Source organism: Glycine soja, chromosome 13, assembly GCF_004193775.1.
Source record: "Glycine soja cultivar W05 chromosome 13, ASM419377v2, whole genome shotgun sequence".
Taxonomy (NCBI): Eukaryota; Viridiplantae; Streptophyta; class Magnoliopsida; order Fabales; family Fabaceae; genus Glycine; species Glycine soja.
Genome location: NC_041014.1, coordinates 27002300 through 27018631, shown reverse-complemented (window position 1 = coordinate 27018631; position 16332 = coordinate 27002300). Strand labels below are relative to the sequence as shown.

Here is a 16332-nt window from a genome sequence, read left to right as displayed (position 1 = left end):
TTAACTTGACAAATAGAAAATTATTGGCTTAAATATAATTTTTATCTCCATATTTTGTTCAATCCATAATTTTGATCATTTTATTTTAAAATAAAGACATTTGGTTCCTATGTTAAAAAAATCTGGGATTTTAATTTTCATATTTTAAAATAGAGACATTTGATCATTTTATTTTAAAAAATTTATAATTTTGATCCCCATATTTAAAAAAAATCCATAATTTTAGTCCAATCTTTAATTTTATCTACGTTTTATTTCTTATATTACAATTAGTTAAATCATTTTTTGATAACACTTAAAATGAACATGTTAGATCAAGGATTCAATTGAATCAAAATAAAAAAATAAAACATAAAAAATTGATAATTTGACTAAAGATGATTTTTTTAAAAAAATATGAGGGCTAAATATCTCTATTTTAAAATAGAGAATTAATATTATAAATTTTTTAAAATAAAAAACTGAATATCTCTACTTAAAACTTAACAACTAAAAATACGGATTAAATAAAATAGGAGGATTATATTTAAATCAATATTATTAAGTTTTCTTTTACTAATTCTCTCTTTTATTTTTTTCCCCTTCACGACCATTTTCTTCGGTTTGGTTGGTTAAAATAACGGTACTGTCTAGTACCATAAATCAAACGCTTTCCCAACCAACGAATTACCGAATTTCCTGTAAAAATTTCAAGCCTTATCTCATAGCATAAGCAGAGCCCCAAGTTACACCCACGTTCAGTGAGTGACATTCCTCCGTTTCAAAGTTTTCCAACCGCATTCCCAATGGATCCTCAAGCTCCGGCGACGGGCACCACCGTTCGGAGCGCCGCGGAACCATCTCAACCTCAGCCACCAAAACCATCCCCTCCTCTCCCTCTCCCTCCACCTTCCACATCATCAACCCCTCCACACCCTCCCCCAATCGCTAACCCTAACCCTAACCCTAGCCCAGGCCCAGGCCCAGGCCCGGGCCCAATTCAAGCCCCGAGCCCCAAACCCCCCACTCCCACTCCCACGCCTCCCCAACCCCGCCCTCCCCAGCCCTTCAACCGCGCTTTACCACCTCCGTCGCAGCCTCAGTTCCCGCACTTCTCCTCCCCCTCTCCGCCGTCCTCAGCTCCCAGCGCCGCCCCGCCTCCGCGGGGTGGTATGGCGATCGGTGTGCCCGCGCACCACCAGAGCCCCTCCCCTCCGTTTTCGTCCTCCTTCGGTCAACATTTTGGAGGGCTGGGCCGCACCGCAGTCAACGTCGCTGAATCTACATCCAATTCAAGCACTTCTCAAGTAATCTTTGGCATTGCAAATTATTTTGAATTTTAAATATGAACGTGACTACATTTTTTCTTGCTTTTTAACTAGTTCAATTATTTGTATATATGAATGTGACAAATTTTAGGTGAGAACGCCGGTGCAAGGAATGGGGATGTTAGGGTCTCAAATGAGGCCAAGTGGAATCGGTTCACATCAACAGAGGTCTGTGCAATCGTCACTTAGACCTCCAACCTCTGCCCCGAATAATCAACCCGCTGGTTCACAAGTCAGTGCGAATGTTATGACTTTGCTTGTTGTGTGCTTTTCGCTTCTGCATCTATTGTTTTTTTATGCTTGGCCTAGTTAGAGGGTTTGTGCTGTTCAAGGTTTTAAATTTGCAGTTGCGGTTTCACTGCAATGTAAAAAATTGTGGGCAAATGCGGCGATGTGACCACAATGGTGATTGCATTATGTTGTAGCCAAAAACCTTTGATGATGCGGTTGAAATCATGGTTGCGGACCATATTTTAAAACCTTGGTGCCACTAGACTTAAGCTGGGGATGGATGTCTTTGGAACTTGGAAGTATAGTTTGGGTGCTTTCTGTAAATTGGTGGAATTTTACTGGTTTGCCTTTTGCATTTGACTGTAAAATCAAAATTCTTCTGGTTGAGACGATGGAGTTGTATTTGTATATCTGCTCTTATGTGGCCATGTGGGACCCTTGAGTGCACTTCTCACTTAAAAAATAACAGGTTTTGGTTCTGCGATGAGTAAGGGGGTTCTCCCTAGTTTAGGGCTGGTGAAGGAATATACAAGTTAAATTTTTGATATATTTATTTATTTAAGCAAGTATTGTGATCCATATTGTGCCATTGTGATTTGTATGTTTGTAAGATTGTAAATATATTGAGCATTTCTTAATTTCAATTGTTACCTGTACTTGAGAGGTTTGCTCAATTTTATGTGTTATGCTGTAATGCTTGTTCTTTGCATGCAACATGCGTATTTTGAGGGAAAAAAGCGAGGTGATTTTGTAATTTGTTACATTTTCTTCAGAGCTTCCAAGGGCATGGACTTATGAGACCCTCATCAGTGGGATCAACGGCTACTCCATCTCCGAGTTCATCACAAAGCATGCAGTCACTTAATCAGCCATGGTTGTCATCTGGGTCACAAGGGAAGCCTCCTTTGCCATCCGCAGCTTATAGGCAGCAATTGAACCCACAATCCATGCAGCAAAGGTCACATATTCCTCCGATGCAGCAATCCACACCAACATCCTCGCAGCAGCAGCAACAACAACCTTTGCTGTCTAATCAATCACAGGAGCATTTCGGGCAACAAGTTCCGCCATCCAGGGCTCCTCTACACGTGCCTCATCAGCCACAGGTTACGAGGTTACAGGGGCCAGGAAATCAGAAACCTTCATCTCTTGTGGCGGCACAATCTAGTGCAGCGCAGCCAGGGACTCAAAGTAGATTAACAAACTCAGATACCGATGAATCTTCTAATAGTATTCTCAGCAAAAGAAGTATCCATGAGCTAGTCAATCAGGTGAACTATGCTATTTTCTTGTGTTCTATAGAAGATTTTCTGGGCTTATATTCTATTTTCCAGCACCTATTGTTGATAAACACATGTGGAAGTCTCTAGATTTTGAAGCCCTAGTAGGAATGCTGAAGGTCTCTTGTAGGAACTTCCTAATGAAAGAAAATCAATTTAACATGTAGAGGGCTTGAATTAATCATTTTGATTAGTTCTCGTTCTAGGTTGCCTGTTGAAATTCAAAAGAATTTCATTGTTTCTCCCAGAGGTCCATTTATGAAATTTTATGATACCCCAGGTTCTATATCAGATGAGTAAGGAATTGGTTGGTGGCTTACAAATGCTTATAGCTACTTAGAAGTTGTGGTATGTTGAAGTCTCGTAGAAGTTGTATTGGGACTTGGAACCATTTAGGTTTGAGTCCATTATAATGTATTGAAGTCTAAATGGAACTGTGGAAGGGTGTAACCACGGCTTTAGCTAGTAATTTAGATTCACAGGTGCTATATTTTCTTAGTAAATAACTGTTTTGTTAAGATCTGTTCTCTTTCTATACTATTTGTTTTTACCCATCCAAATGAAAGTTGTGCTCGTCAACTTTTTTTTAAAATGAAAAAAAACTTATGTGATGTTGTGCTACTAAATACATGGAATTTAACGTAATTAATTGTTATAGAATGTTTGCTCACTTCTCTAAATTTTTTAATGGTAAATGCTTGCTAGTTTTTACCATTGTTATCAATGTTGCGATCATACTCATAGGATCACTATATTGTACAAGTTCCTTGGCCCTGTCTGCGTTGGATCCCACCTTGGATTGCAATTGTGATCAGAGTGAAAAAACCAATCATGCTCGCAATACTGGATCTGCAATGCAATCTTTCCCAATCTGGACACATTTGTTGTTGCTAGGCTTGTGGTTTGGGTTTTGAGACCTGTGTTGTGAAAAACCTACAAATACTCACCCAAATTAACCCTAATCTCTCCCACCTTCTCATTCCCTCATTCACACACTCTCTCCCTCATCTCCTCCCTGTTTGCACTCTGCAGAGAGGAGTTCAAGGTTTTTGTGTGTGAGTTCTGTCTCCATCGACCATCTCCAGTCTTTTTACAGCCATCTCTGTTTCTTCCTTCAAAGCTTCTGACTTGATATTTGTGGTCTGGTCTGTGTTGGTATTTCGTGTCTCTCATTTCTTGTAGGTCTGTGTTGGTATGGCAGGCTGAAGAAACTCCTCTTTATATTTTTTTTTGTTTTTTTTTATTTCTAGTTGTTGAAATCCATGAATTGAGATTTTTGGGCCATCAATTGAGATACAAGATCTTTGAACTAATTTGACTAAATTTTATGTCTTGTTCTCTTTCTTCTGTCTTTTTTTTTCTTGTTGTAATTAGTATGAAATATAAACTAGACTGAAATTTTTTATGTCCTGTTCTCTTTTAAATTTTACTTTTAGTTTTTGGTAGGATCTTATGATTTGTGTTAAAATCACACAATTTACTTTCACCCCTCCCAATCCTTGGCAGGATCTTGATTTTGACAAGGTTGGTTTTTATCTGTAATGTTGTATGATAGAAATATGGATATGATACCCCGGCAAGATTATTATGTCATAAGCTTATACATTTTTTGGGGCTTCTGGGTTTGTTCCTGCTTTACTGGCAATTAGAATTTGAACCTATTGGTACCATAAAGAGTATTGCTATAGCTGCTCTTGTACACTTCCTCTCACACTTAAAATAAAATTATTATCTTTCAAATATTTTTAATGAATGCACAAACATCAATAAATACTTCTAATCTTACTAATTAAGTGTTTGAGATTTGTGAGAAAAATGTAAAAACAATAACTGAATAATGTTTTCCAGCTGCAAATAACTCAATGATTTGGATTACTGGTTTTACAGAGTATATATGTAGGTTGATTATTTTGAAGTCACTGGCCTAACCTAGTGTGTTTGGAGTAGCTTATTTTGAGAAAATAATTTCATTTTGCAAAATTCTGAGACTGAGCTTTAAAGAGCCAATTATTGTCCAAAAATTAAGCTGAAAAAACACACCACTATATAGGTGTGTGCTATTTATTGATTCTCTTTTGGTTGTATTTTATGGTTATCATACCCAGTGGCTAAAACTATTCAACTTCTTAAAGTTGCCGTTCCCCTCTGTTGCTCAATGGATGATTCCTTAATCACTTTTTTCTGCAAAAATACAGCTCTACTTTCATTTTTACATCTTGACCTTGGTTATCAAATGCAATATGGCATGAAGCATTTCAAAGTTTATATTTTTGACATGATTCTGCAAGCTTGTAACAGCCCTAGTTTTGTGAAATATGTTTGTTTATCGTCCTATATTTACATTTTGCTTTATATGTAGGTTGATCCACTGGAGAAGTTGGAGCCTGAAGTTGCAGACATTCTTGTAGATATTGCAGAAAATTTTCTAGAGTCTGTGAGTATTTTCGTTGTTTCATTTTGTTCACTAGGCTGATGGGATTGTTCACTTTTTTGCATGTTGATAAAATTTATTAAATTTATCTATTATTTGTGTTGATATATATATTTTTTTGTTCTCAAAGTTGTTTTTTACAATCTCATTATTTTGAACCATGTATTTAATGATTTCTAAGCATAATATTTTGTTTTTCAATATACCTCCCTAATTTGTGTAATGCATTTTTGTTTTGTTTATTATGACGTGTTTTTGTTTAGCCTGTCATCTAAGTTGGATCTGAAAGTAGAGAACATTGAGAGTTTTTCTTCTGCCGTTTTCCTGATTGTTGGACATTCTTTTTCCATTGCTTGTACTTGTTATTTGATTCTAATTATTTCTGTATATTTTATATCAGAAATTATTACTGCATATACTAGTATTCAGAAATAGTTAGTTATTAATTGAAAATCAGTCTGTTTCTGCTATGTTTTATAATAATTAGATAAAGGCTTGTTGTGAATATGCATTTTGTATAGTTTACTATTTTCTTTTTCTCCTGGGTTGAAGTAATTAATATTATGGTAATCTGAATCTCAATCAATGGGTTTCACAGACTGAACTTAGCCTGATATATATAATGGTTTCTTTTGACTGGAAGATGGCCATATATATGTGTTATGGTAATCTGAATCTCTATCTACTATTGATTTTAATCTATTGGCTTTAAATCATCTAATTTAGTAGAGAAAGAATAGTGAACTCTTATTATTAGTTTATTACATTAATAAGTAGATAGAATAATCATATATAATTTTAATAAAGAGATTTTGATTATTCATTCTCAACATTACAACAACAACAACAACGCCTTATCCCACTAGGTGGGGTCGGCTACATGGATCAACTTCCGCCATAATGTTCTATCAAGTACCATACTTCTATCCAAACCATTAATTTCGAGATCCTTTTTGATAACCTCTCTTATAGTCTTTTTGGGTCTTCCTCTGCCTCGAATTGTTTGTCTTCTCTCCATCTGGTCTACTCTCCTCACTACAGAGTCTACCGGTCTTCTCTCTACATGCCCAAACCACCTAAGTCTATTTTCCACCATCTTCTCTACAATAGGCGCTACTCCAACCCTCTCTCTAATAGTTTCGTTTCTAATTTTATCCTGTCGAGTCTTACCACACATCCACCGCAACATCCTCATCTCCGCTACACCTACTTTATTCTCATGTTGGCTCTTGACCGCCCAACATTCTGTTCCGTACAAAATCGCCGGTCTTACCGCAGTCCGATAAAACTTTCCCTTTAGCTTGATCGGTACCTTTGCATCACATAACACCCCCGATGCTTTTCTCCATTTCATCCATCCTGCTTGAATGCGATGATTCACATTCCCGTCAATTTCCCCATCATCCTGTATTACAGACCCAAGATATTTAAACCGTGTGACTTGAGGGATAATATGGTCTCCTATTTTCACCTCTGAGTTAGAAACCCTCCTTCTTTTGTTGAACTTACATTCCATATACTCCGATTTGCTTCTGCTTAGGCGAAAGCCATGTGTTTCTAGAGCTCGTCTCCAAGTTTCCAACCTCTCATTCAGCTCCTCCCTCGACTCTCCAAGGAGGACTATGTCATCTGCAAAAAGCATGCATCTCGGTGCTATCTCTTGAATTTGTTCCGTGAGGACATCCAGAATTAAGGTAAAAAGGTAGGGGCTAAGGGTTGACCCTTGATGTAAACCAATTGTGATGGGAAAATCGTTTGACTCTCCACCCTGTGTCCTAACACTAGTCGATACCCTATCATACATATCTTGGATAGCTCGAATATATGCAACCCTAACCCCTTTCTTCTCTAGAGCTTTCCACAAAATCTCTCTAGGCACTCTATCATACGCTTTCTCCAAGTCAATAAAAATCAAGTGCAAGTCTTGTTGGGCCATGCGATATTGCTCCATCACCCGCCGTAATAAATAAATCGCTTCCATGGTCGACCTTCCCGGCATGAAACCAAATTGATTCTCAGTAACTTGAGTCTCCTTTCTTAATCTCCGTTCGATCACTCTTTCCCATAATTTCATGGTATGACTCATGAGCTTGATTCTCCTATAATTTGCACAATTTTGTATATCCCCCTTGTTCTTATAGATTGGCACTAACGTGCTTCTCCTCCATTCCTCCGGCATGCGTTTTGACCTCATAATTTCGTTAAAGAGTTCGGTGAGCCACACAAGACCTCTATCTCCAAGAGTTTTCCACACTTCAATAGGTATGTTGTCTGGCCCCACCGCCTTACCATTACTCATTCTTTTCAACGCTTCCTTTACTTCCTGTTTCTGAATCCGACGATAGTACTTATAGTTCCGGTCCTCTTCTCTTGTGTCTAGACTGCTAGAGTCATATCCATATCCATCATTAAATAAGTTGTGGAAATACGCCTTCCACCTTTCCTTGATATCTTTTTCATGCACTAAGACTTTGCCTTCTTCATCCTTAACACACTTTACTTGATCCAAATCTCTAGTCTTCCTCTCTCTACCCTTAGCAAGCCTATATATAGATCTTTCTCCGTCCCTGGTTCCTAGAGCTTGGTATAGTCCGTCAAAAGCTTGGGCTCTTGCCTCACTCACCGCCTTTTTGGTTTCATTTCTAGCTATCTTATACTTATCCCAAGTTTCAGAATTTCTACACCTAGACCACTCCTTGAAACACTCTTTTTTACTCTAACTTTGCTCTGAACATTTTCATTCCACCACCACGATTCTTTACCCCTAGGTCCAAGACCTCTAGATTCACCCAACGTCTCTTTAGCCACTTTAATAATCTCTTGGGACATCTTGTTCCACATATCATTTGCACTTCCTTGTAATTGTCCACACCAACCCTCCCATATCTTTTGTTGGAAGATTCCTTGTTTCTCACCCTTCAAGTGCCACCATTTGATCCTTGGTGCTACCAGAGGACTTCTTCTCTTTGCCCTATCTCTAATTCTTACATCCATAACCAAAACTCTATGTTGGGTAGTCAAGCTCTCTCCCGGGATAACTTTACAGTTCAAGCAATACTTCCTATCAGACTTCCTGATAAGGAAGAAATCTATCTGAGAACATGTCTCTCCACTTTTGTAAGTGATAAGATGTTCCTCTCTTTTCTTAAACCATGTATTGGCTATAGAAAGATCCAAAGCCTCCGAAAACTCCAAGATGGATTTACCCTCCCCATTCATCTCCCCTAGGCCAAAACCCCCATGCACCCCCTCAAAACCTCTAGCCACGCTACCTACATGTCCATTGAGATCCCCTCCTAGGAAAACTTTCTCTCCTTGGGGTATATCCTGAAGTATCCCTTCTAGATCCTCCCAAAATTTTACCTTAAAGTGTTCTGCTAACCCAACCTGAGGTGCGTACCCACTAATAACATTAAAGGAGTCCTGTCCCACTACCAATTTTAAGACTATGATACGATCTCCTACTCTTCTTACATCCACGACATCCTTCTTCCACTCCTTGTCCACAATAATCCCTACCCCATTTCTTGATCTGATTTTTCCCGTATACCACAGCTTAAATCCCGATTTGTCTAATTCTTTCGCTTTTTCACCTGTCCACTTAGTTTCTTGTAGGCACATAAAATTGATCTTCCTCCTCACCATAACATCCACTATTTCCATAGATTTTCCAGTAAGTGTGCCTATATTCCATGTACCAAATCGAATCCTCCTGTCATGAACTAGCTTCTTTACCCACACCCGTTCACGAAAATGTGGGAACCCTTGCTTACTTTTCACTACATCCGGGCGGCGATGCAGCGGCCCTTGCTCTTTTGACACTGTACTCGAGCCATACAGCGCGTTGCTTCCGGGCAACGACCTAGCATTCACATTATTACGTAATTGATCCATGTCATAGAGATTCGACAAAGTTTAACGTTGGCTGTCGAAAGCCTAACACAACCCTCTCCTTTTATCCGGGCTTGGGACCGGCTAAGAATAGCAAAGCTACCCTAGGCAGGATTTATTCATTCTCAACATTAATTTTTAAAAATAATATACTATTAATTTTTTCAAATTATTTTAACAACCCTAAGCTCAACATATATTCAAAGTTTATTTGGATATTTTTGCTCAAGTTATTTATTATTTTATATTTAAATAGTAAATACTATGCTCATCTTTGATGTATACTATTACTATATCCATATTTTGTTTTTAATTAAGAATGCTGTAGTTTTAATGAATTACAATTTACAACTAAACAAAAATATCATTGAATTCATAACTATTTTATTATATTTGCAATTTAATAATTACATTTACGTGTGAAAAATTACAAATTTTTATGAACATTATAATTTCATATAGTTTGAATAACATTATTTTTAAAATTAATGATTAAAGTTGATAACAAAAATATTGCTTTTCATTGGAGTTATATATCTCCAGTCTCTCTCCTAATGTTAAGGTTCACTATTCTCCCTTATCATTATATTACATTATTTTGAGCCATTAGGTGCAGCGGTAAAGTTGTGCCTTGGTGACTTGTTGGTCATGGGTTCGAATCCGGAAACAGCCTCTTTGCATATGCAAGGGTAAGGCTGCGTACAACATCCCTCCCCCATACCTTCGCATAGCGAAGAGCCTCTGGGCAATGGGGTACGAAGTTTTTTTTAGGTTAATGTAAAATCAATCGTTGGATGTTGGTTTAAGTCTTCAGAATTACATGGATGTTCACCTAGTGTAAGCGACTTCCTATCTCTGTTGTGTTTTTATATGTAAACTATAGTTTGTATTGGCTTTTAAAGACATGTTTTTAGAGAAAATAAAAGACATGCTTGTAATGAAGATGATTAATTATGATCAATGATTATAATTGTTTGTTGATAGTTAAGCCCCAAAATATCATAAAAAAACTATAAAATTTAAGCCCCAAAATTAATCGGCATTGGCTTGTTTTATGGTTTCCTCTTTCCTATGATCTATTTTATTTTGTGATGATGATTAATTTGTTTAGAGATGAACATGTTCACTACTGCTCTTGGTCTTCTTTCAAATAATCCTCTTATCCTGATTTTTTTTCTTCTATATACTCAAATAAGATTGTTTTCAGTAATCTCCATTATTTTATCTATTTTTTTAAATAGATAACCAGGTCTGGTTGTTCACTAGCCAAGCATCGGAAATCAACAACTTTAGAATCAAAGGACATACTGCTCCATCTTGGTTAGTTACTTAAAAGATTCTGTGCCCAGATTTTATTGTCAGCAGATTTGATGCCTAACTCTATTGACATCTTATAGAGAAAAATTGGAATATGACTCTTCCTGGGTTTGGTGGTGATGAGATTAAAAGCTACAGAAGACCGGTAAGAATTATCAAAATCTTTGTTGCATCTTTGTGTTAAGTTTTTATTGATTGATTTATGCTCTTTTGAATTTCATATTCTTGGTATGTAATTTGTGATGGTTTTGCAGATTACAAGTGATATTCACAAGGAGCGTCTAGCAGTTGTAAGTTTTGGTCTCCCTTCCTCTTCTTATAATGGTAGTCATGTTGTATGTTAGTTCTTAGTTGTGTTTCTTGTGATTGCACATTTCTGCTAGCATGAAGATTTGTTGGTAGACTTTTTGCAGTAGCCTTGCTTTGCCTGTGTGTTTTTTATTTTCTTATCCTATTTTTGGTAAATATATAGTTCTATTTTTGTTATTATTAATGTGATGATGGTGATTATTATGATTTCATTTATCTTGGTTTGGCAGATAAAGAAATCAATGGCTGCAACTGAGGCAGCACATGGGAAGGGCTCTGCTGGCCAGGCATCTGGTAGTGCAAAGGGTAATCAAGGGAAGACACCTTTGAATATCATTGGCTCGCCAAACCTAAAAAATTCATAGGATGCATGCCGTGTTTATGGTTTACACGGCAATGGAGGAACCACTTTGGTGGAGGTAATTGAATTTTGTAATATATCATTCAGTTATTCCTGTTTGCAATTCTGCACTGTGAACATAAATGGCATACATATCTGTCATTCATCAGTCCACATGAATTGAATGCCTAGAAATGCTCTAAATTTGTTTCAAACTTGGCACCAAATTGTTGAATGGAGTGATGCGTTTATTTTTTACCTTGATTCTTGAGTAAGATGATAGAATTTGACAACATCGATTAACTTTGACTGTGGTAAACCAAACATGTTGAGCCTTGATCGTGATAAACATTTAAATATGCATGTCATGGTCTCATGATGTTGTAACTTTATTTTTTTTTGGTTGAAAATCATAATGTTGTAAGTTTGTAACTAGGACCCTCATTTGTACTGTTAGTCTATGCTAAACATCAACCTCAATTTCCCAAGTGACCAGCTAAAGCCCACCTTTTCCCAGTCAAACTTGTTTGACCTAATGTTAAGAGGGCCGTTCGACCTAATGGCCAAACTTGTTATTTTCATGCATTCCTTGTTGTTACTCTCTCTCTCGCACCCAAGTTGATTTTCCATTTAGTGTGGAACATAGCTTGCTAAATTTTGTGCCTGTCTATTGTTCTTTTAGGGAGATCATCGGTCTTTTTGGGCTGTTTTCCGAGCATTCCATGTACTGGAGAAAGAGTCTGAATTTAGAAGCGTTGCCGAAAACAAGATGAGGGGAATCAAGATTGATATGAATCGTCTTGCAACTGAAAACCGTAAATAAAGAAAGAAAAATGATTTGGCTTCATCAAATGTTTTTGTACTGACAATATTAAGAAAGTCATTGGTTGGGTAGGCTGGGTCATTTATTGTTATGATCGACTTTCTAATTTAGATGCAAATAGAATTCTGAAATATATATGCAATTACTTTTCCTGAAATACTTTACAAAAATTTTGTGCCCCTTACCGCCGGGCTAGTCCGGAATTGTGAAAACATAATTCCAGCTTAAGTTTTCCGGAATCCAAGTTGTTTTCCAGAAAATTTATTCTGGAGCTATGTTTGCAATCTTCCGGATTTGTCGTTCCGTAGTACCTGTTCCAGATTTGTTTATTGAATGTTCCCAAATAACAAAGGCATAAAAAACAACACACCAACTCATTTGTTGCATAAAACGAAATAACTATACTGCATAAAACGAATTAAAATTTCCCCACCTGCACGGACATGCTTCGGGATGAAAAGCACGAACTGAGTGTAAAAAATTGAATCAGATAAGAATTTGTGAACTTAATCTTAACCCACTTCATGCAATCTCCAAATTATAACAATATAATTAGATCAGTAAATATGTTTTTAAAAGTTATTAATGATATAATTTTACCGAGTGGTTACACCCGATGGTAATGGAACTTACAACATATATTTAACTTATTTTCCTTGTTAATGCTTTTTTTGTTATCATTAAAATTTAGGGAAGGGGATGAGGTATTCATCCAAGGTATGGAAAACCTCTAGCTAGGTTCAAAGAATACTTATAGAGATACTTACATTTATCTCACTCGAGGAATTCAACCCTACAACTTGTCAGATTGTTCCACTTTCGTAGAATATATCTATGGGAAGAAATGATGAATTTTAAGTATGATTAAACTTTGGATCAATGATTAATTTCATAGTGAATCCAAATGGCTAGAGCTTGTGGAAATACTGTAAGGCTTCTTAAGATCCTACTGAGAAGTAAAAAACCCTCTTATTGAGAAGTCAAAAACCCTAATCATAGTAATTAAAAAAAAGGAGATATAATTTGATAACTCACAAAGAATTATCCCGTGCCCGGGGTTGACACATGCTCAAAATTTTCCTTCTTATTCCACCAGTTAGCCGTAACCCTTTGATCTGGTGGTATATCTGCGTACTCAAACTAATTTACCACAAGGCAAATTCCATTATCTGCGTGGTGAGTTTGCCTCAGATTTTGCTGCAGTGAAAAAAAGGTGCAGCGTCTATTTCATGAGTTTAACTGGAATATGCTAGAAGTATATATAGAAGTTTTAATGTTCCATGCAGAGTGATCCAATGATGAATTAATATATAATTGAAAATCATTAATTTTTGTAATAATTATTTTAAAGATCACCTTTAAAGTAATTTCTAATTAATTTATAATCACAGAATATCAAAATTAAATTCTTCATAAAAATCATAATTAGGAGTTTGACCTTTCACAAGTTGCTAAGATGTACTATACAAGCAACATTAGCTACCGCGGGCTATTGGCCTTAATTTCCATTAAGACCCCTGAGTGTTTGTATATATAGTAAATTGATTAGTAGAAAATGATCCAACACCTTAGTGGTCATCTTCAGTATTAGTTCCCTACCTTGGCATTGCATCAATATCAACCGTGTGAACCGCTCTCATGCTTATTTATAATTATTAAGGATTTGACTACTTCACTGAAATTCATATTCTTCTTTCTGTTATCTTTTACTTCTTGGTAAGATTTCGTGTCACAGTCAATTGCACATGGAAATCTTAAGCTTAATTATTCTTACTATGCATAGGATTATCTGTTAGCAGAATTTATTTAACGGATAACTTGCAGAAGATAGCATTTTTGAAAGTGACTACTTTGTTAAATAAATTCTAAACTGAAAATTTGAGCGGAAAACCAATTATCCAAAACTTAGCAAAACTCGATCAACAACATTAGAATGTAAAATTCAAAAATAAACCAAAACCGAAAGATAATAAATTAGGCACACAGTAACCCACTAACCCCTAATTGTTAAATGATAGATTTTTAAAAAATAACAAAGCTTAGATGCAGTTACTTTTGTTGCTGTTCTCTAATTAAGCACACTGCAATTCTCATAACACATTAAGTGCTTTATACAAATTAGTGAAACTCCAATTTTGACTGGAAAATAATATCAAAAGCACCTATAAAATTGTATTTAATTTTGTCCTTGAGAAATAAAACTAAATAGAATTTTAAATTATCAAATCAATCTTCAGTTGACGGAATATAACTGTATATAAACTCTATTTTTAGGTACCTCATGTACTGTACATCACTAAATGTATGTTACGTCGGCTACTATTATCTTCCACTTGGCTTGAAGATTGAAAACATTTTACTCAAAATAATTATAGGATGTCAACCATAGGCTGTTGCGGAGTAGGTATAATTCATTGCTTTTAGGACTTTTCGGTTTTTCAAGTCAATCTTATGTACAATTATGGTCGAGAATTGTTGGTGTTATTTATACCTAAGGACTGTATCTTGTTCTTGAATGAAATTTGTACAAGCTTGAAGGACAGGTGGATGATTATAATTTGTGATCATGCATCATCCCTAATGATCAGCCATTTTAGTTAGCTCAACCAAATATTAATCATGTTTTGCAAAGTTGTTCTGCATCAACCTTTTGTTATATATTCCGTAGTGCTCTTCATATTCTAAATTCTCTTAAATCAAAGAGGCTCCTCGTCCTATATATTTTGCTGACACATGTACCATGAATGGGATTTTAATTAGTTTTTCTTAGAAACGAAGGCAGAGGAATAATTTAATTATAATTTAAATTTTAATCCCCCGTGACACTCACACAACAAGGGAAAAGGAAAGCCATGCCCTAAAACAAGCAAAGTCAAAACCAAGACCATTCCCATTTAATAATGCAGATAAACCAACTCTTTCCCATTTTAAATTTTGGATCATACACTCAACCCTTTGTGCACTTGACAATTTTATAAACCTACTTTCTTGAAGGAGCCATTTCAACCCCCACATAAAACTATACCCACTCCAACAACAACCATCTCATTTTATCTATATCTATATATATTCCTCTAAAACTATAGATATTATTACATTGGCATTTTAAGAGGGATATATCTTTTTTTTCTTTCAAAAATAAAAACCTTCAAGAAGCTGAGAAACCAACAAAAGGGTGCATAAATTGTTGACGATTCAGACATGGCTTGTGGGTGTTCATCAACAGCAATGGCAGAGAAGATTTCATGGAACTGTGCTGTATTTGTGGCACTTATGCTGGTGTTGAGTAGCTGCGAGTCAAACACAAGTGACTTCACGACTCAGATGATGTTTCATGAAAGTGTCAGCAATAGCAACAACAAAGCGTGTGATGAGATTTACGTGGTTCGTGAGGGAGAGACACTACAAACAATCAGCGAAAAATGTGGGGATCCTTATATTGTTGAAGAGAACCCACATATCCATGACCCTGATGATGTTTTCCCTGGCCTAGTTATCAAGATTAATCCTTTCACCAATAGAGCATAAAATGTTTCAATTTGGGACAATGTTTTTCTACCCAAGGTTCTGCCATGTGATAAAGAGGTTACAGGTAAATCTTTGTTAATTTGTAGAAAGAGCATCTCATGTATGAATTATTACGTAACCAGTTACGGTTTCAATTTCCGTGCGAATTGCTCGTCTTTAGAAGGATGGAAGCATAATACATCAAATCAAAGTGATTATGAACTTCCACCTCAATTTTTTCTGAACTCTTTGTGATTTTGTATGAGAGCACATACTGTAGTGAAGTTCTTGTGTAAAATATATATAGGTAAAAAGGTGCATATAAAAAAACTGGAGAAAAAATCAATTTTTTAAATAGATTTCGATATCTTGAGAAATTAATTCTTTTCTCAATTGAAGATACCGGGTTAAAATTATAAAAATAAAAATAGAAGAGTGACACAAAGGAGAGGAATGAGAGCACTGTGTGATAAATATCTACCTATATGTTGTATGAACTTTCGTTAGAGACGTTAATGAAAAAATTGAAGAAGAAATAGAATCCAATTATTTCACATCACCTTTTGTACGCCTTCGTATTTATTAAATTGAGCCTTTTCATTTTTGGTCTTTCAACTGAACTGACATTTATAAGTAGTTTAAAGAGAATATATAAAAACGTGAAGAAAGACATTTTTCTTTTAAATGGTCATGGTATTTCGTCTAACAACTGAAGCTAAGAGGTTGGTTGAAGCTGAGTTTGGATACTCTTCTATTTCTGCAGCATGATTTTTTCTACAATCAAAATTTGATCGTGTGTCACATCCTCTCTCTTCCTTTAATTTTTGTGCAATAATCAATAAGAAGCTACTAAAATTTTTCAATGGAATAGAATAAATCAAATGGCTAATTAAGAT

The 16332-nt window shown here is 35.9% G+C and overlaps 2 protein-coding genes across 2 annotated transcripts; both read left to right on the top strand.

The window, feature by feature from the left end:
• Positions 1 to 639: 639 nt before the first annotated feature.
• On the top strand, positions 640 to 12099 carry LOC114382443 (transcription initiation factor TFIID subunit 12-like). Its single transcript, XM_028341863.1, has 9 exons — positions 640 to 1286; positions 1399 to 1539; positions 2312 to 2809; positions 5178 to 5252; positions 10382 to 10460; positions 10538 to 10602; positions 10712 to 10747; positions 10997 to 11185; positions 11789 to 12099. The coding sequence occupies exons 1-8, from the start codon at positions 786 to 788 to the stop codon at positions 11129 to 11131; spliced, it is 1530 nt and encodes a 509-aa protein (XP_028197664.1). The 5' UTR covers positions 640 to 785; the 3' UTR covers positions 11132 to 11185; positions 11789 to 12099.
• Positions 12100 to 15001: 2902 nt separating this feature from the next.
• On the top strand, positions 15002 to 15658 carry LOC114380952. The gene has a single exon (XM_028340092.1). It carries the CDS (start codon positions 15131 to 15133, stop codon positions 15455 to 15457), a length of 327 nt encoding a protein of 108 aa, XP_028195893.1. The 5' UTR covers positions 15002 to 15130; the 3' UTR covers positions 15458 to 15658.
• Positions 15659 to 16332: the final 674 nt, after the last annotated feature.